General features: G+C 35.7%; 3 protein-coding genes and 1 long non-coding RNA gene across 5 annotated transcripts; all 4 read left to right on the forward strand.

The window, feature by feature from the left end:
- Positions 1 to 682: 682 nt before the first annotated feature.
- On the forward strand, positions 683 to 2,134 carry LOC18104678 (uncharacterized). Its single transcript, XR_002977254.2, has 2 exons — positions 683 to 1,344; positions 1,439 to 2,134. It is a non-coding gene; the product is annotated as an uncharacterized LOC18104678 (long non-coding RNA).
- Positions 2,135 to 4,559: 2,425 nt separating this feature from the next.
- LOC7497416 (G-type lectin S-receptor-like serine/threonine-protein kinase At4g03230) lies at positions 4,560 to 8,981 on the forward strand. 2 transcript variants are annotated; one of them, XM_024583213.2, is made up of 8 exons: positions 4,560 to 5,953; positions 6,388 to 6,894; positions 6,972 to 7,127; positions 7,253 to 7,464; positions 7,566 to 7,776; positions 7,877 to 8,114; positions 8,202 to 8,352; positions 8,506 to 8,981. In XM_024583213.2, exons 1-8 carry the CDS (start codon positions 4,672 to 4,674, stop codon positions 8,812 to 8,814), a joined length of 3,066 nt encoding a protein of 1,021 aa, XP_024438981.1. In that variant the 5' UTR covers positions 4,560 to 4,671; the 3' UTR covers positions 8,815 to 8,981. The 2 variants fall into 2 exon arrangements, with proteins under 2 accessions (XP_024438981.1, XP_024438980.1); XM_024583212.2 differs by having other exon boundaries at positions 4,561 to 5,953; positions 6,969 to 7,127.
- A 3,807-nt stretch (positions 8,982 to 12,788) lies between these two features.
- Positions 12,789 to 16,671, forward strand: LOC18104679 (G-type lectin S-receptor-like serine/threonine-protein kinase B120). The gene is made up of 7 exons (XM_052446682.1): positions 12,789 to 14,518; positions 14,642 to 14,779; positions 14,883 to 15,043; positions 15,171 to 15,378; positions 15,573 to 15,810; positions 15,915 to 16,065; positions 16,142 to 16,671. Exons 1-7 carry the CDS (start codon positions 13,252 to 13,254, stop codon positions 16,469 to 16,471), a joined length of 2,493 nt encoding a protein of 830 aa, XP_052302642.1. The 5' UTR covers positions 12,789 to 13,251; the 3' UTR covers positions 16,472 to 16,671.
- A 2,226-nt stretch (positions 16,672 to 18,897) lies between these two features.
- On the forward strand, positions 18,898 to 19,542 carry LOC7497418 (calcium-binding protein PBP1). Its single transcript, XM_002319361.4, has one exon. It carries the CDS (start codon positions 18,970 to 18,972, stop codon positions 19,327 to 19,329), a length of 360 nt encoding a protein of 119 aa, XP_002319397.1. The 5' UTR covers positions 18,898 to 18,969; the 3' UTR covers positions 19,330 to 19,542.
- Positions 19,543 to 20,891: the final 1,349 nt, after the last annotated feature.

Raw genomic sequence — 20,891 nt, forward strand, 5'->3', positions numbered from 1 at the left:
TTCATAGTTTATTCAACTTGCTTGCTATGATGTTACCCTAGTCTGACAACTAGGTCGTAGATTTGGCATGCTGACTCTGGTGGGCTCAAGTCGGGTGTTTTTAACTTTTTTTTTAATTATTTTTTTTTATAAATTTTATCTTTCAATATTTAATTTGCTGAGAATTAAGTTTCAATTTATTTTTTATTTTGCTTTCTATAAGGTTATTATATTCTCATTTAATTTTTTATTTATTATCAAATAAGATCATGAAGACTTTAAAAATACTAGGAGGATATTATCTTTCTGCAATATAGACAAATATTCATTTTTAAGCTGATCATTGTAAAAGAAAAAATCATTCAATTCATTTATTATTGTTGTATTTTTTTAAATATATATTATTAAATTAAATGAGCTTATTGAATTAAGTTGAGTCAATAACGCCAGTCTCAATTGTTTACATCTTCTAAACATTTTTTTTTCATTGAGAAGATTTTTATCCAGCCCTCGCTATACCGGGTGCTACCAATTTAGTTATTGCCAAGACAAATTCAAACATGGGGGTGTTGTTAAAAAACTGTTTGTAAAATATTACTTAAATGGCATCCAATGAATTTTGTAGATTTTCTAGTGTTTGAAAAGAAAGATAGATCATTTCCTCGTTATTTTATTAAGCAAATTAAGAAAGTTGAAATATAAAACAATATCATCTTCAACCACCCTCACCGGGCAACCCCACTGCACAGTCGTCGTACATCTTGCCATCAATAATTGATCACAATAATTTCAAGAAAAGGGGTCATTTTTTCTTTATTTTTGTAAGAACATAAGCAACAGAGAAATTTTTTTTTTCAAAAAACAAACTGGCCGCCCTGCCTTTGAAATTCCTACACTCAGTTATATGGATTCCATGGAGAATCCAAAACCATTTCAAAAATCAAGGAATAACTGGCCCTGCCAGCCATCCAATCTTCTAAATGCTAAGGGTGTGTCCAAGCCATCGTCTAATTTTAACTGTGATGTTCTTTACAGACTGGCTCCATTTACTATACAAGAATGGTCAAGGAGGAATGGGAAGACGTGCGTTTCTCCATTGATTTGGAGTCAAGCCCAGGTTGTTGGCTATATCTGATCCACACATGATCAAGAAGATTCTCACAAATACAACTGCAGGGTCATGATGGAGTCTCCATCCTTGATCGAGTTTCCTACTGTTGCTAGTTATGATATATTTTTTTCTTTTTTGGGATTAGATATACCATGGTTAAGGAAAAATAAATCGAGATTTCTGACTCTGGCTTGGCATGGATCTTTGGAGGCAAACAAACAGAGGACAGAACACAGAGAGGAGTTGTGACTTGGGTAAGTTTTACTGTTTGTCTAACCATGGGATACCTTAAAATGTTGATCAGACATCTGAGTTAGCTAACCCGATGCACACTTTCCTGTCGTGCAGTGGCTACATGTCTCCAGAGTATGCATTGGATGGCGTTTTCTTAATCAAGGGTGATGATGTCTTTAGCTTTGGTTTAGTTGTACTTGGAACTCTGTGGGAAAAGAAATACGGCGTCTTACGAGTCTAATCATAACTTTTAGCCTTTCAGCTTATGTGAGTAATCAAGATTTTTGTAGCCACTCTTTGTTTGTCTCTGCTACGTACTAATTTTGATTTTTGAAGTTTTCCCAGGCATGGAGGTTGTGGAAAGAGGAAAAGGTACTGTATGGATAGAGAATTATGCGAAACTTGTGATGCCAATGAATTTGTGAGGTGTGTGAATGGTGGCCTCTTATGTGTGCAAGAACATCCATGGGATCGTTCAACCTTGTCGAACATAGTTTTCATGCTTGGAAGTGAAACTGCATCTCTACTAACGCAACAGGATTTGCAGTGAGCAGATCCCTTTCTAGCACTGGTTCTTCTTCTAGTAAAGCAGATTCATACGTCGAGTTAACAAATACCTTGTAGACGATAATGGGGGGGGGGGGGGGGATCCTTCTCTCCTCTGTATCAATCTAGCAGGGCGTGTCATACTTCTGATCGATTTGATGTTTTTTGTCTAGTTCCATTTACTCAGAGCCATTGTCTTTAAAATTTGTCAAGTGAATTCGGATCAAGCAATATGAAAGGAAAAATTATAAAGCTGGAATATTATTTATGAAAAGTTGACAGAAACTAAACAACTTAATAAATACATCAAACACAAGAATATATAATTATGCCGAATAGATTTACAACATAAAAACTCTAATTTAATCTAATTTAAAATTTTATTACTGAATATTTCTCTATAAATATTCAATATTTTTTAAAAATTTACAATTCTTTAAATAAACTAAAAAACTAAAACTAAACAAACTAGAAAAATTAAAAAATAAAAAGAAGAAATAACAAAATTAGCTAAAATAAGTGTTTGTGTCCAGTTTGGAGATCTTCCGCATCTTAGCTAGGTACACTAGCCGACCCCCTATAAAACTGTACATATAGAATCTACTGAAAAAATTCGAGATCAATCCAATGGACATATCAATTGACTTTTTTTGTGACAATCCATGCCTTTTCTTGGATTTAATCTTGTCCTATTTGATTATAAATATCCATGCAAGGCTATTCATGTAGCTTAGTACATTGACTAATCAGAATCACCTGCGTCAAAAGTTTCACAATTTCTTGTGTGCCTGCAGTGATGATCTAAACAGAAATGGAGATGAAATAAAAAAAGTTGATTCTCACAAATCATAATGAAGATTGAATCACGAGGTTAATGGAAAATGCAATGGACTGTAGAACAAAATGCTAATGTAGAGAAGTCATTAGGGCCTCAGCTTAGGAGGCGTTGTGTGATTTCAAGCCTTAAACAATGTTCTGAAGGAAAACCTCAGGGGCTCAAGGACTACTACACTCATCCCACAGATTTCCTATAATATAATTTGAACGTTACAGCGGTGGAATCTTTATTTTTTAGTTTTATATATTGTCTCCTGTCAAAAAGAGAGAACAGTGAGTGAACCGTGGAGCATAAACATCCATGCACATTGACAATGGTCGTAAAAGGTCACCATCATAGGATAAAATATTTAGATTATAGATGCACCTAAAAAGCCAGATGTGCTTTAATCTATGGAGCCCCGCGTAATCATAGATTCTTATTTATTTTTAACATAAAGATGAAGAAATTTGAAACCTACTGGGCCACAGGTAAAAAGATGAAATAGACATAAATCCGAAGACCTTGACCTTTGTCACACATTAGCATGACAGCTTCCCTGCTCAATAATTCAACTTAATCTATTAAATTACCATTCAAATTACAGTTTATTATTGTTTTACCCTCTCTGCTTATTGTTTTAGTTGTTGGCTCAATGCCAAATACCGGAGTCGAGGGGAGCATATCGAGCGAAGCAGAAAGACAACATCTGCTTCTCTGTGATTTATTTCTTGTTTTGTTGCCAGAGACGACTAATAGATTGGGGGTGCAGGGGTAATGCCTCTCCGGTTTGGTAAAGGGGTATTATGAAAAAATTATTAATACTTCTTAAATGATTAAGATTTCTTGGGCGATTTAGGGCCGACTATAAATACATATCATGCAACTCTATTTTAATATAGTAAAAATAAAAGCTCTTTACTTTTATAGATATAGTCACATTGCCGAATAACATTAAATCTTATGCTATTTTCAGTTTCTATCCTATTACAATATTCATCTATAATTACCGCAAGTTTTTCATAACACTGATAATGTCTTAGTGTTGGTTTGTATGTTCACATAGAGGGCTAGATACGAGGGGATTGAGTATTTTTGATGCACAAGTTGATCTGAGAATATTCATTATTGTTAAAAAAAGAGGGCTATGTTAATTTATCTTAACAAGGTCAGTTTTTATGTTAGTTTTGAAAACTCTAGTGTGTATTTGATGTTTTGGTAATTTGTACAGTTGTAATTTAAAAAAGTAGTTTTTTCGTAATCAAGATTTCAAAAGAGTTTTTTTTAAAAGAATCATGGAAAACTACAATGTAAGTTGATTAAACACACATTTTCAAAACTGTGATCGAAGTAGTTTCAACTGCTCCTCATCATTGTGCTAAACAGACCCTTATAAGAGAGGGTGGAATCGGGGAATGAAAACCACAGGCTGAGGTGGAGTGACTCGGACCTGAACATTCTCAATGACGAGTCCAGGCATTGTAAATTTCTTCCGGTAGCCGATCCGATTTGGAACATGTATATATATATAGGCTTAAAGATTGGTCTATTTGTAAAGCAAGTTTGCAAAGAATTATGATGTGAAGCTTCATGTGGATTGTAACTAGTCCTTTAGACTAAACATTAAAATAAGCTGAAGATTAATAATTCTTACATGAGAGACAAGTTTGTCATTAGTATTGTAATCATGCAACAATCCTTGACGAGTCATTTGATCAATGCACCCTGTGACATGCTGACTAAATTCAACTTTTTGAGGGCATTGTTGATAGTGGAAATCAACATCAAGGCAAAATTTTCAGATAGGACAAGACGTGCGAACTTTAATAGAAGATCCAGTAGAGATTAGATGATTAGATCTTTGGCTACCATTATAGACTGTCTAGTTAAGAGGAAAAATCTAACAACTGACATTCTTTCCTAATCATAGGTAAAAAGAAATATCAGAAGAATAATAATCATAATTACCAACTTTCCAAGACAGATGCTACCTCCTACCTTCTTTCTGTATGTGTTTTTGTTCTGTTCTTTGCTTCTGCATTGCTTGGCAGGAGATACCTTAACAAGAAACAGTCCTATTAGAGACAGTAGAGGAGAAACTCTTGTTTCTAATGGAGAAAAATTTGAACTTGGTTTCTTTACTCCTAATGGAAGCACTGAAAGAAGATATGTTGGCATTTGGTTTTACAAGTCTAGTCCACGCACGGTTGTGTGGGTTGCAAATAGAGACAATCCACTTTTAGATCACAGTGGAGTCTTCTCTGTTGACGAGAATGGAAACCTTCAGATACTGGACGGGAGGGGGAGATCTTTCTGGTCAATAAATCTTGAAAAACCATCCTCTATGAACAGGATAGCCAAGCTAATGGACACTGGTAACCTGGTCGTCAGCGATGAAGATGATGAGAAGCACTTGACAGGAATTCTGTGGCAGAGTTTTGAAAATCCAACTGAAACATTTCTTCCAGGGATGAAATTGGATGAAGATATGGCACTCATTTCATGGAAAAGTTATGATGACCCAGCATCTGGAAACTTCAGTTTTCATCTAGATCGAGAAGCAAACCAGTTTGTCATTTGGAAAAGATCCATTAGGTACTGGAGAAGTGGAGTTTCGGATAATGGTGGCAGCTCCAGAAGTGAAATGCCTTCTGCAATATCTTACTTCCTGTCAAATTTCACCTCGACTTCAGTCCGCAATGATTCTGTTCCGTATATCACTTCATCTTTGTACACAAATACAAGAATGGTGATGAGTTTTGCTGGCCAAATTCAGTACCTGCAGTTGAATACTGAGAAGACTTGGTCCGTGATTTGGGCCCAGCCTAGGACTAGATGCAGTCTCTATAATGCTTGTGGTAATTTTGGTAGCTGCAATAGTAATAATGAAGTGGTATGTAAATGTTTGCCTGGTTTTCAGCCTGTCTCACCGGAGTACTGGAATTCTGGAGATAATTCAAGAGGATGCACCAGAAGATCACCATTATGCAGCAACAGTGCTACAAGTGACACATTTTTGAGCTTAAAGATGATGAAAGTAGCAAATCCGGATGCACAATTCAAGGCTAACAGTGAGGTGGAATGTAAAATGGAGTGCCTCAACAACTGCCAATGTGAGGCTTTCTCATATGAAGAAGCTGAAACCACTAAAGGGGGTGAATCTGAAAGTGCCACCTGCTGGATTTGGACTGATGATCTCAGGGACATTCAAGAGGAGTATGATGGTGGCCGTGATCTCCATGTACGCGTATCAGTCTCTGATATAGGTAAGTTTTTTTCCCCTTTCTAAAACATGTAAAAACTCTTTGTTGTTTAATTTCTGCAAACATAGCTTTTGATGTGGATCTGCTTTTCAATTGGAGCTCTCTATAAATTTGATTTCGCTATTCCCCTATCAGATGAGGTCACTGGGCTATGGTTGCCCTTACACCTTACGATATAGTGAGTGACTCCAAAAATACTATAAACCTCACTGTTATTCTAAAAGTGATTCTAGTCCAACCATTAGAAAAGGATAAAAAGATGGTGATCCTAGTCTCTGCAGTTTGCTTGATCCTACACTTGCTAACCTTTCTTAAGGCTATGATCATGGAGGTTTGAGAAATGAAATGAATTCCTCTGTCGAACATGCGCTTTGATAGTACATAACTAGATTGCAATTGTTAGTGTTTTTGAGTTTTCAGAACTTCTGTTTCTGCAGAATCAGCAGCAACAACTTGTGGGACTTGTGGAACTAACATGATTCCCTATCCCCTTAGCACTGGACCAAAATGTGGTGATCCCGCATACCTTAATTTCTACTGCAACCTCTCATCAGGCCAGCTTAACTTTAAGGCAAGAGGCGACACCTACAGAGTCACAAAAATCAATCCAGGAATGCACACATTTGTCATCCAAACTGAAACTGCAGATAGTTGCAAGTCCATAAAATCAAATGGAAATCTCTTACAGCTCAATCAATCATCTCCATTTCATGTGATTAGATTTTGCAATGTTGATCTGGGTAACATTAGTTCAACTATTTCTTTCACGGGTGGAGACGAGGTTGAGATAGGTTGGGATCCGCCACCTGAGCCAACTTGTTTTTCTTCTTCAGACTGCAAATATTGGCCAAATTCAAGTTGCAGTGCAAGAATAGATGGAAAGAAATTGTGCCTTTGTAATGCAAAGTTTAAATGGGATGGTTTGAAGTTGAAATGTACTGAAGGTAAGAATTCTAGAATTGCTCATAAGTATGGAACGATATGCCTTTTACGAGTTGTTTTCTGTTTCTGATTGCAGCAGGTCATTACAGTGAGAAAAAAGATGGTTCTTCAATAGGAAAGATTCCATTGTCTCTGATCATTGCAGTAGCTTTGATTAGTCTCATTGCTTTAGCTGTTCTCTCAAGCACCATTGTTTTCATATGTTTGCAGAGAAGAAGGATGCCGAAGCTACGAGGTAAGCAATATCTATTCAACAATGTCAATTGTTTTCTTCTACCAAGAGAATAACACTATCTTGGAAGACTTCTCAACGTGGTTATGATGCTACTAACACGTCATGACATTGATATATGAGTTCAGAAAACAAGGGAATTTTTCCAAGAAATTTAGGATTTCACTTCAATGGTAGCGAGAGACTTGTCAAAGACTTAATTGACTCAGATCGGTTCAATGAAGATGAGACGAAGGCTATAGATGTGCCATGTTTTGACTTGGAAAGCCTATTAGCTGCTACAGATAACTTCTCAAATGCAAACAAGCTAGGACAAGGTGGCTTCGGGCCTGTCTACAAGGTCAAGATATAATACTTTTGATCACAGTTTCTATATCAGAAACCTCAAAATATGTTCACTGATAGATGCATCTTTCAAAACTTTGATGTCTGTCGGATTAGGCTACATTTCCAGGTGGAGAAAAAATTGCTGTCAAGAGGCTATCAAGTGGTTCTGGTCAAGGATTAGAAGAATTCAAAAATGAGGTTGTCCTGATTGCCAAGCTACAACACAGGAATCTTGTGAGGCTTCTGGGCTATTGTGTTGAAGGAGATGAAAAGATGTTACTGTATGAGTATATGCCGAACAAAAGCTTAGACTCATTCTTATTTGGTTTGTTCCACCTACTTATCTTCCTTACATTGCATAACATTAATATGTTGACTGACTGAAACTAAAGTCATTCTCTTGATTTGAAACGAAACCCTGCAAGATCGAAAGCTGTGTGTGTCACTGGACTGGGAGATGCGCTATAACGTCATCATTGGAATTGCTCGAGGGCTTCTTTATCTTCACCAGGATTCCAGGTTGAGAATCATTCATAGAGACTTGAAATCAAGCAACATTCTGCTGGATGAAGAAATGAACCCCAAGATTTCCGACTTTGGCTTGGCAAGAATTTTTGGAGGCAACGAAACTGCCGCAAACACGAACAGAGTTGTTGGAACCTAGTAAGTTCTACATTGATTGTAAAATCTTCTACTTTATTTAGACAATTTCATGTCTATTCCTTGACTTCTACTCTGCCTGTTATGCAGTGGTTACATTGCTCCTGAGTATGCATTAGATGGCCTTTTTTCTTTCAAATCAGATGTGTTCAGTTTTGGCGTTGTTGTGCTTGAGATTGTCAGTGGAAAAAGGAACACAGGATGCTATCATCCAGAACAATCTTTAAGCCTTCTAGGCCATGTAAGTTTCTTGATGTTAACCAGCAATTGAGCAAGTACAGCTTAGCCTAAAGAAATTGTTGCTAAGATGTTAAATGTGTGCTGCTAAAATTGGTACTGTCCTAGTGTTCATCAACTAACATAATGACATTTTCTGTTTCTAAACTATTCACAGGCCTGGAATCTTTGGAAAGAAGACAAGGCAATGGAGTTGTTGGATCAGACATTAAGCAAAACATGCAACACAGATCAATTTGTGAAGTGTGTAAATGTTGGGCTATTATGTGTGCAAGAAGACCCTAGTGATCGCCCCACAGTATCCAACATACTTTTCATGCTTCGAAGTGAAACTCCTACTCTTCCAGATCCTAAGCAACCTGCATTTGTCTTTAGGCGATGCCCTTCTAGCAGAGCTTCTTCATCTAGTAAACCAGACACAGTTTCCAATAATGGGTTAACAGTCACCCTAGAAGATGGCAGATAGAAAGAGTTGTTACTAATTATCAGGCTTTGTTGCTGTGTTTTTCCTGATAAAGAATATTTTCTAGCCTGCTTTATGTGTTTTTGATTTTTATTCTTACTTAACTGTACAATATCATTGATTTCAGGATTGCTAGTGATTTCAAGATTTTCCTGTTCTTTTCCCTGAAAGCTGAACAAGTCACTATTCCTTGTCAGGATACTAATATGCAGGTCCAGGATATTCTATCCCAGTGCTAGAAGTGGAGACGCATGAGTGCCAGAGAAAGACGAAAAGTCTCCATCTACATTCCACTCTGCACAGTCCATTCATGCATTGTCCCCACAGTCCCATTACTAATGAAATTTCTCCAAATGAAAGTTGCTCGTAATAAGTATAGTTTGACGGGCCTGGCCCCCATCTTTTGGAAGTGTAAATATACTATAGACGTTTTAGTGGACGCGAGTCTAAAGATGGCATGAATTGCAGACACTCCAATGAAACAGCATTTCAACTAAGAAATGATGATGGGCGTGGCCACTACTTGATGATACTTCTACCTATCATCGTTCCATTGGGCCCTTAATCTACCTCATAATCACCAAACCTATATCACTTTCTCAGTCCATATTCCAATCAATTTATGCTGCAACCTTGCAAGCGTCACTTTGATGCTGGCATATGTCGGCTATGATAAACGTCTCCAGGACAAGGCATTCTTCTTTCTTCTTCTGGTCCTCTGCATCTAATGTCACGACCCCGGGCTCATGACCGGCAAACATAGCATCTTAAGATACCTTGATTGGTAAGTCTTATAATTTATATATTTGATATCATAAAAATCATAAAATAACGCAACATAAAACAAAATATTTAAAATTAAAAAATTCAATAAATAAATTAAAATCCGACTCTTTCATAAATAATCCAAAACAAATTCAAAACATAATTAAAATCATTTTATGGAGTATCTATAAATAAAAAATAAAATATAAACTAATGGCATCAAGGAACAAACAAGGTATATTGACTCAAGAAGAAAGAAAAACACAACCAAAAGATCCCGTTATTAAACTAAAGACCTGAAAAATATGGATGGAGGGGTGAGTCCAAATACTCAGTGAGAAGTAATAACTATAATGTATGTTAATATGTATTTTAAGATAAGAAAATAGAGTTACAAGTACAAATCAAAAAAATATATCAAAGGTGTCATTGATTTTTTTAGTGACGTTAATGACAACTTTTGAGGAAGAATCAAGAATAAACAAATTTGTACCATTCTTCAATTCATTATGAGCAATAGTTGTCATAATTTACATCAGCTTTTTACACTTTTAGCAAGTAATGGTGCCTACACATTTTACACAACGCAGTTATCCGAGCAAGATAACACTATTTCTCATGCAAGGGGAAAGGAGCGGTTGGTCAAATTTTAGGAGGTCTGGTGTTTGTTAAAATAGTTCATAATCCACAAAATAAATTTCAGAGGGTTGCAACAAGTAGTGTTTAGAAATGGTTTGCTACAATAATCTCAGAGAGTTATGGAACCTTGCCAGGAGAGCCATGTCCACCAATCATGTTAGCTAGCAGCCTTACACCTAACTGCATAGCTCCGAACATAACAACAAAAGGGAAACGGTGCCAAGTTTATTTGATGCAATATAAATCTCCGAGAAGCAACAAGAGTTACCAACACGTCCGAAAGCAGACATCGAATATTGAATATTTAAACAAATCAGTAACAACAATTACACACATTCAATGAAACACTTGGAACATGTCAATCATGCATTGAAAAAATGTAAAAGACGAGTGTCTCTCTTGTTACTAATACGTCTATAGTTTCAAGCTGTCACTGTATAAACAGATGCAGCGAAATGTTTGGAAACGTGGTGCAAACCGCGTTCCCCTAAAATTTATTTATTTTTTATTAAAAATTAATTTTTTGGGTATGTTTTGGATCGTTTTGATACGCTTATCTTAAAAATAATTTTTTAAAAATAAAAAAAAACATCATTTTAATGCATTTTGGCACGAAAAACACTTTGAAAAGCAACCGCAACTACACTTCCAAACAGGCGTGCAGGATCGGAGATTACTAAGGATCGGAGACTGTTAAGGATCTCTAGTAGGAATATCAACATAACCTATAACAGATACGAAAAAACACTAAAAAACAACTCGAAGAAATTGACATAAAAAATTAAAACTCTAAACTTAGAGACCAAAATGTAATTATAAAGCCATACTGATTCACCCAATCGATCTCGAACATACCCAAAATTAATCAAACCTAATAGACCAGATTAGCCCAACTGTTGGGTCAACTGGTCAACCGAAATGACCAACTGGTCGATCATCATCAGAAACCAATCGGTCGACCGACAACATCAAGTTAACTAGTCGACAGGTCTAGTTAGAGGTCTAGACTAACTGGTTGACTAGTTGATCAGGATTTTTAAAATTCCAATCTACCACTCTTCAAATCTACAAATTCCAAAAACAATTGATCTATTCTTCAAGACCCATAATTCTAGTTATCTAATTAATTTATTTTAAGTCAATTGACACCATAAAATATCTATTAAATCTTTTAAATTGTTCAACCATCAAATCATAGTAAAAACTCTAAACTTTTCTTTAATCCTACAACCATCAAATCCCTAATAGAAAAATAACAAAAGAGGAAAATACTTAATTGTTTCTTCGACACTTCTTAAAACCAAAACTTAAGCTTAAAACTCAATTCCTTGGTATCGGGAGAAAAGTCATGTTAGAGGGAAAGAAAAGAGGAGAAGGGTAAATCAATTCTTTGGCAAAATTCTCTTTAAATACATAGGTTAGATTGGGTTATTGGATTTGGGCTAAACTTGAGTTTTGGTCTGATGGCCAAAACATGGATCTTCCATATATTAAGTGTGTGTGTGTATGATCATCATTCTTGCTTGATTATTGTCCTTGATTGTATATATTGTTTTATGTTTCCCTTACTTATTCCGCTCTTATAATATGGGGATTTTGATCTGAACAATTTCAACAAGGACGAATTCAATCAATGTCATGACATAATTGAATTTTTCCTGACTTTTTGTCAACTGCTGTTCTTACTACACTACGTTTGCTTTGATTATGTTCTTGCTGATATTCTTGGTGGGAGAGTTAAGGAATTTGTTGATCCTGGCAGAGTTGTCAATGATGGAGAAATTAGTGGTGTCTTCTTAATGTTAGAGGTGAAGAAATTAGTGCCTTCTTGGTCTTGGAGATGAATGGATCGTTAATGATGATTGGATTCTTGCTTATAAGGAACACACGTGAAAGTCCTGATGGAGCTCTCAAGTGAATCCATGTAGGGCTTTTGTGTGTTCAGGAATCTCCAGCTGATAGACCAATAATGCCGTTAGTGACTCTGATGTTGAGCAATGATAATTCTTTATTTCCATCTCCAAAATAACCTGTATTTTCAAGTGTTTGTCGTAGGATGTCTAGCAATTTGGCTGCCGTTCGTTTTCACAACACATCAACTAGATATTCTAACAATGATTTGACAATTAGCCTGCCTGAGGCTCGATAGGACTTCTCAGGTTTTTCAATTCTCTTGACAGGTTTATAAAATGAAGTTAATGAATTCAATCATCTAAAAGTTGTTGGAGAATACTGTCTATTGGATAATATATCTAAATTATAAAAGCAAGTGCTTCACAATATAGGGCCTGCTCTGCCACCAAAGGTCCTTTATGCCTGTGGAGTTGACACCATTTTGGCAGATTTCTATTTGCTGTAAGGCTCATAGTGCTTCATATCCAACTTGTGAATCTTATTGCTTCTGTGGCCACAAATATTAGAAATATAAGATTTAAAGGAGAGCTTGATTTTCTTTTTTCCCCAAAAAGTTGGTCAAATCAAGGAATTAAGCACATGCATCATGCAGATGTATTCATATTTTTTATTTTGAACTTAGCTTTTAGCTTACCAGCATTACTGCAACTTACTGAAAGAGCCTTCTTAAAAATGATAAAAGGTACATGCATGAGTACCACATGGGAGATGGTTGGTTCAATGAATTCTTCGTAGCATTAATGAAGGGCTTTGAGAATTATACTGAAAAATCATGTCCTCTTTCAGAATATAGAAATGCCTTGTGCACAACAAGTGTAAAATGTGTTATCAGAAGTTTTTTCTTTGGTTAGGTGTCTTGTCAACAAAACGCACCGACAAATGGCTATGGAAAATGAGATTTTTCCATGGTGGACATGATGCCTACCTACACTATAATGCAAAAAAGAAATGATTATGAAGATTACACTTTAGTTTGTGGTGAATGGTGAGATATCATTGGTTTAAAATATGGTACCAGCTTTTGTCTTTTTGGCAGCCAAAAAGTTCAGCAAATAGCGCAGTTTGTTGTGGTAATCGAAGGATTTTCTGCACTGCAAGCATCTCTTACTATCTTACTGTCACATGATGTGGTTGTGTGTTCTGTTGCTCTTTTTGTCAATCTCATCTTCTCTATTGCCATTCTGTGCAAGTCAAGGCATTATAGCTCCAGGAAAATACATCAGTGCAAACCAACCCATAATTTCTGCTAGTGGAACTTTTGCATTAGGTTTCTTCAGTATGAGAAATTCAACTCCAAGGTACTATCTTGGCATTTGGTATAACAAAATTCAGAAGAAAACTATTGTCTGGGTGGCCAATAGAGAATCCCCAACTGATTCTCTAGGAACTTTTGCACTCGGGGTTGATGGAAATCTTGTGGTTTTGGATGCAACAAAGAAGACTGTTTGGTCATCAAATGTAAAGGTTGCTGATTCTGCTATAAATAACACAACGGGTATGCTGATGGATAATGGAAACCTTGTTTTGAGAAGTGATGAAGCCGTCTTGTGGCAGAGCTTTGATCACCCCTCTGATACATTCTTGCCTGGCATGAAACTTGGCTATAATCGCAAAACTAATCAGAGAAGGCAGCTTACTTCTTGGACAGATGCTGAAGATCCACAACCAGGAATGTTCTCTTTCGGGATAGGCACGACTGGAGGTCCACAGTTTTTAATCTGGAAGGATAATGATCCTTATAGCCGAAGTGATGTCTACAGCAATTCTGTGTCATTTGCGAAGTTATCCAAGATGCGACCATTTGCTTATTACCTTACTTTAAACTTAAAAGGTGATGACATTTATGTCACTTACAGTGCCTCAGAAAACTCGGCGATATTAAGGGTCACGCTAGTCCCAGAAGGGCGAATTGAGTTGTTTCTATGGCAGGAGATAAACAATGATTGGATTTCTATTTGGCAGTGGCCTTCTACTTACTGTGAATTCTATGCTCAGTGCAGTCCATTTAGTAGCTGTGATCCAAAAGGGTCTCAGGATCGTTGCAAATGTCTGCCAGGCTTCCAGCCAAAAGTTCAGCAAGAGTGGGATATGAGGAATTGGACTGGTGGCACCTGTGTGAGGCAAAAGGCATTGAGATGTGACAAGGATGATGGGTTCTTAAAGTTGGTAAATATGAAATTACCAGATCATTCATATATATTGGGAAATATGAGTACCAATGATTGTGAATCCAGATGCCTACGGAACTGCTCTTGCACAGCTTATGCATATTTAAACGCGAGTGATGGAACTTCAGGGAAATGCCTGAACTGGTATGGGGATTTGATGGATCTTGCACAGGATTTTGTTGGATCAGATCTTTACATTCGTCTTCATGACCGAGACCAGGGTATGATCATCTCATTTCAAGTAGCTTAGCTCAACATTTGCATTGAGCTGAAAGGATTAGGACTACTTGTCCTGTTCATTAAATTTTGTTAACGAACTGATAAACCTTTTCTTTTATATGCAGTTGGAAATGTTAAAAGTAGTGTTAAATTTACACGTAAAAACAAGCGCTCGATTATAATTGCAGTAGCTGCAGTTTCTATAGGGCTTCTTTGTGTTCTATCTGGCTATTTCATCTGGAGAAAAAGCATTGGAAAACAAGGTACCTTCTGTATGTTTTCGTCACACACACACTCCATATAAAGATGATGCTTGTTAGCTGTTCTGATTTACTCTTCGGCCTAACATTAATTGATTTCTGACAGAGAGACTTGAAGAGACTTGTACTGGTATGAACACCAGCATTGAACTCGGAAAGAGTGAGACAGAGCTGAACATATTTAGCTTTAACCAAATAGTGGCTGTCACTAATGACTTCTGTGAAGAAAATAAACTGGGAGAAGGAGGTTTTGGCCCTGTTTATAAGGTAGTACTTCCAGTTCAAGGAAAATCTGCATCCAAAGTTTCAAATTTACTTGATTTCTGTTTTTCTTTTTTGTTCTATTGATCTCTTTACTGAAGCTGTGAAGGTTTGTTCTGAATCTGGTCTACAGGGGAACTTGATGAATCAAGAAGTAGCTATAAAAAGGCTTTCAAAGAAATCTGAACAAGGGATTGAAGAGTTCATGAATGAGTTAAAACTTATTGCAAAGCTTCAGCACACTAATCTTGTGAGGCTCTTAGGTTGTTGTGTTGAAGGGGAGGAAAAAATGTTGGTCTACGAATACCTGCCGAATCGAAGCCTGGACAAGTTTTTGTTTGGTAAACTTCTTTCTCTGTCGAAACAACTCGAATATGAAGATTAACCTGGTCTGAACATCATCAATAGATTGAACAATTTAAACACTACATTTAGCAGATCATAATGAAATGTCATATGACCATTTTATTTCTCTGCAGTTCCACATTGCTATACAAATTCAGAACTGATTCTTTTTAGTGATTTCTTCTATCAGATCCATATGAAAAGGCAAATCTTGATTGGAGCAAACGTTTTCGGATCATCGAGGGCATTGCTCAAGGTCTGCTTTACATCCACAAGTACTCTAGATTGAAAGTGATCCATAGGGACCTAAAGGCAAGTAATATATTACTGGATGAAGCAATGAATCCTAAGATTTCAGATTTCGGAATGGCAAGAATGTTTGGTTCAGATCAAACCGAAGCTGATACCAAGCGGGTGGTCGGTACCTAGTAAGTTCACAGATTGCACATAAACTTCCTTTGACATCAATCTGATTCTACTGATTTTGCTAATATTTTGCTGCTACTAATTCATAGCTCAACTACTTCTGCAGCGGCTACATATCACCTGAATATGCACTGTATGGAAAATTCTCAGAAAAATCAGATGTCTTCAGCTTTGGAGTTCTTTTATTAGAGCTTGTGACCGGCAAGAGAAATATCGAATTTTTTGGTGCCGAGCTCCCTCTAACCCTTCAAGGATGGGTAAGTGATTGACTTTCCTTCTTTGTTCTGCATATGCTAGGAAAACAAGACATTAATGTCTTCAACATGTTTTCAGGCATGGGAATTGTGGAATGATGATAGAGGACTAGACCTTATCGATCCGTCGATAAGGGACACATCTGAATGTCCTGAAAGAGCTCTCAAGTGCATCCATGTAGGGCTTTTGTGTGTTCAGGAATCTCCAGTTGATAGACCAACAATGCCATTAGTCGTTCTGATGCTGGGCAATGACAACGCATCACTTCCTTCTCCAGAAGAACCTGCATTTTCTAGTATTAAGCGTAGGAAATCTAGCAATGTTGTTTCTTCTTCTTCTTCTGATCACAACACTTTAAGTAGTTACTCTAACAATGAGTTGACAATTACCCTGCCAGAGGCTCGATAGGACTTTTCATTTTTATTTTATTTCACCTGAGATGCTTACAAATTGATCTTTCAATTTACCTGTAGCACTGTCTGGAAACGCAATATCGAAATGTAATGCAAATGGAGCTTTGGTCTGTACTTTCTCATCACTTGCACTGAGCCAAATGGATTTGTTCAAATGCTTCAGTGAATTTTATACGCAGTTGGCGATGATGGAAATAGTTCTATGTTAGATTGAATACTTGCCACATTGCATTCCATTTCGCTAATCATTTCTTGTGACAGATCCATCTGAAAAGGTAAATCTTGACTGGAGCAAACGTTTACGAATCATTGAGATCGAGTACTGCTCAAGGCCTCCCTTAAATCCACCATAAAAGAAAAAAGAAGAAGAAAACAGAAGAGGGGGATGGAAGAAAGAAAACCTTCACAGCTCGATAACGATTCTTGGAAGTAATCTACCATAGCCATGCGTAGTTTCTTGGAAGTCCTAGTCAGAAAACTTGCTGATCATCTATACCTTTGTCTCTTGCATATCTACTTTACGTGCCCAAGACATTCCAAAAGTTGAAGTTTCCAATTCCAATTCTGCGTATGACATCACCATGGTCGACGGCAGCCCACACGTCATGGACACGGCCCTTCTTTATGGCTGGTTCCTTCCCAAAGAAGGAAATTGAAATTGACATCTGCTCTTTGTCTCCTATGTTTATATTTATTCCATGAAATCATGCATGAATGTGTCAAGAAGATGTTTGCCAATTTTCATATTCACATATGACTAAGTTGAAATTGATTTTATTATGTGAAATGTGAAGGTAAACTATTCTTTGTTTAATACTTTAATTGAGTGTCAAGAATTCACTTGGAATTAAGATTTGGGTCATTTGTTCGTTTTTTCTTTTATTTACTATAACACAATTAAGTAAAACATATATTTTATTTATCTACTTATAATAAATAAATTGAATAAAGAAAATATCTTTCATATTCACCAATTTGTTAGTTTTTTTTTTAAAAAAATGTATTTAATGGGTCATTTTTACTCTGTTATTGTCACATAATATAGAAGATAGATACGAAATAAATATAAACATGTTTGATTAAAAAAAACAAATATAAAATATAAAATAAATTTATTTTTAAACCAATTTTATAGTCAATTTTACGTTTTGAAGCGCAAAAAAACATTCCATTAACCTTTATTATCCTTGAGATCATACACTAATTTACCTGGGCATAAAACCCTTTTGTACATTAATTCTCACCCTTTTTTTCCATAGAATAATAAAAAATTTAGAAAACAATCTTTAGTTATAACTTTTCAAAAAACCGGGTTGGATTAACTGATTTGTCTTATAAATTCAAGGAGCTGTTTGTTTTTATATTTTAAAAGTGTTTTTGAAAAAATTAATTTTTTTTTAATTTTTTATTTATTTTAAATTAATATTTTTTTAGTGTTTTTAGATTATTTTGATGTGTTGATATAAAAAATAATTTTTAAAAAATAAAAAAAATTATTTTAATATATTTTTAAATAAAAAATATTTTAAAAAATAACAATAACCTTAGTTTCACGTAACAAATGATCGGGGCTTTTTCAAAAGGGAATTTAGGAAAAGTTTTCAACAAGAACAATCAAATTTGAGTCATCTCACTTGATTTTCTATGATAATCAATGCTTGTGTTCAGGCAAGATACAGATGCACTTATGAACAGTTGATGCTGTCCTTTCTCCTCCCTACCTATTTCTTCCTACCCTGCATTAATGGATCTACTTTATTTTATTTTATTTTTGGATGGAAAGAGAGATGGGTTATCGTGTCGACATCGCATCATTTTTTATTTAAAAAAATCCCCATCGCATCTGCATATGATTATAAAAACTTATTCTTATAGATGCATTAAGTTATAATCGTTTGAGAAAATAATTCAATTTTAAATAATGTATAAAATTCATCTAAAAATAATTTTTTACTATAAAGAGAGGACAGCATTTATGACTCTTAACAAACTATCAATGGGAAGATCATGATAGAAAAAATAATTTCATTAATACAATATAATATTTAGTGTAAATAAAGTTCGGATTGAAAAATATATTTAATGGTGAAAATTATATATAGGAAAAAAAAAAGACAATAAAAATAAAAGGTACCCTTGTGGAGAGAGTCGTGCAATTTTATTTTTTTCCGTGGCTTTTCCCAATTCGTAATGAAGTCAAAACTCAAGAAAAGCACGGATTCACAGACGCAAACTATATTAAATGACCAAAAAACCCTTGACAACCTTCTGCGAAACAGATGATACTGCACCCCGTGTAAGGAATCAAAGCCGACCAAATTGTCTGTCCCTTCGCTGTCACCCATTGTAAGACCATAACCCTTCAGTTCCTTCCTAGAAGATCCTCTTCCTCCTTTCCTCTCCTATATAAATGCACCAATTCATACCTTTCCACTCATAAATCACATAAGAATCCAATCTTCACGCTTGTTTTCAAAGGTGTCTTGATCAAGAATGGCAGGAGTTGAGAAAAGAGCAGATTTTGAAGACTTGTTGCCTGTAATGGCAAACAAGCTAGGTGGGGAAGGTTTGATAAACGAGCTGTGTAATGGGTTTCAGCTGTTGATGGATAAAGATAGAGGGGTCATTACTATGGAGAGTTTGAGAAGAAATTCGTCTTTCTTGGGCTTGCAAGATTTGAGTGATGATGAGCTTGCTAGTATGGTTAAAGAAGGTGATCTTGATGGTGATGGGGCCTTAAATCAAATGGAGTTTTGTGTTTTGATGTTTAGATTGAGTCCTGAGTTGATGCAAGAATCAAGATTCTGGCTTGAAGAAGCATTTGAGGAGGAGCTCAAGAGTGATGGGCTTTGAGTCATGCTAGCTGCTGGTGATGATCATCATTGTTTCTACGGATTTTTCTTTTGCCATTGCAAAGATTTGTATGCAAATAAAAATTAACACCGCCTTGATATGGTGCTGACCACTTCAGTCTAGTTTCTTTGTTATTTGTTTTCTAATTTGTTGCTATTGATGTTCAAAATTGAAAGGAGAATACTTAAATACAGAGCATTATTTGCAGGGAAATTTGGTGTTTGTGTTGTTCTCAATTCATAATTTTATTAGGCTATTGTTTTAAAATAAAAAAAGAAATAGAGACGATTGCCCACAAATCCACCATTACAATTAACAAAACATGCCATTACTCGGATTCGAAATCTCTTTTTGGGAGATTAGACCTGCCCAAGGCCCCATATTTTTAGGTGTCTTATATAGTCCCTTAACTCTTTGTAGTAGTCAAATTGGTCCCTAATACTAACAACTAACATTGACCACTAATTACTAACCATTCCATTTACTCATATTTCCCCATAGACCACTAAAGAGGGTTTTAGGCAGCCTAGAGCACAATTCTCAACTAGGTTCTTAAAGTATGGTTTTATCAACTGACTTTTAGGCAGAAGGGCTTAATTGAAAATTCCAGATACGATTGGGACCTTAATTGAGGGAAACAAAACTCCAGGGACCCGAATCAAGATCACCTCTTAGGCTCATTGCTTATACGAGGTTAATTACCATGTATCTTTAATTTCATTCATCTCTAATTGCAATCATGCATCGGGCTATTACTTTGTGAAAGGTATGGTAGGATGAACAATAATTAACTAACGAGGAAATAAATTGAAAATGTCTTCCAAGATGTATCTTTAATTTATGGGAAATTAAGGGGGAAGAGACCACGAGAATATATAGACGTTGTCATACTTTGAATTGATCTTGGAAGCTTTAATCCATGATCTATTCAAATCCGTTGTCACTTTAATAACCTTAAATTATACGTTGTTGTGTGTATGGTTGTGAATCTTGTGATGCGGTAGGCAGACAAAAGCTACGGCAAATCCAAGATTGTTGGTCAAGTTGGCACCAAGTTCCATCCTCCTTCCATCCCTCAATGTTCTTCTTCTTCTTATTATTATTATTATTATTATTATGGGAAATCCATCAGCTTTACTAAGGGAGGTAAAATTCATCCATCAAGAAAATTAACGAAACCTAATAGACATTGAAAAATTACTGTAGCTCCGTTCTTACTGTTACTGTTTAATGGATCAGCGTAAATGTGTTTTTACCTCTTTATTCAAAAAACTTTACCCTGGATTTTGGCTTTTAAGGGTATTAAAATCTTTTCACATGATCTATTTGTTATTTCTAAATTGATTAGAGATAAATATATATCTTTTTTTATTTTTATTGCACGGTAAAATAACCAGGATACCCTTGCAATCAAAAAACTCAAACCTGGTGTCAAGTGGTATTTAATTTTGTATTTCATAATTGTTTTTTTGTTATTACAATTTAAGTTGAGGGGCAATTTGGTAATTAATCAAATATAAAATATTAAACAATTAAAATGCATAGTAAAATAACAAAATACC

This window comes from Populus trichocarpa, chromosome 13 (assembly GCF_000002775.5).
Source record: "Populus trichocarpa isolate Nisqually-1 chromosome 13, P.trichocarpa_v4.1, whole genome shotgun sequence".
NCBI lineage: Eukaryota > Viridiplantae > Streptophyta > Magnoliopsida > Malpighiales > Salicaceae > Populus > Populus trichocarpa.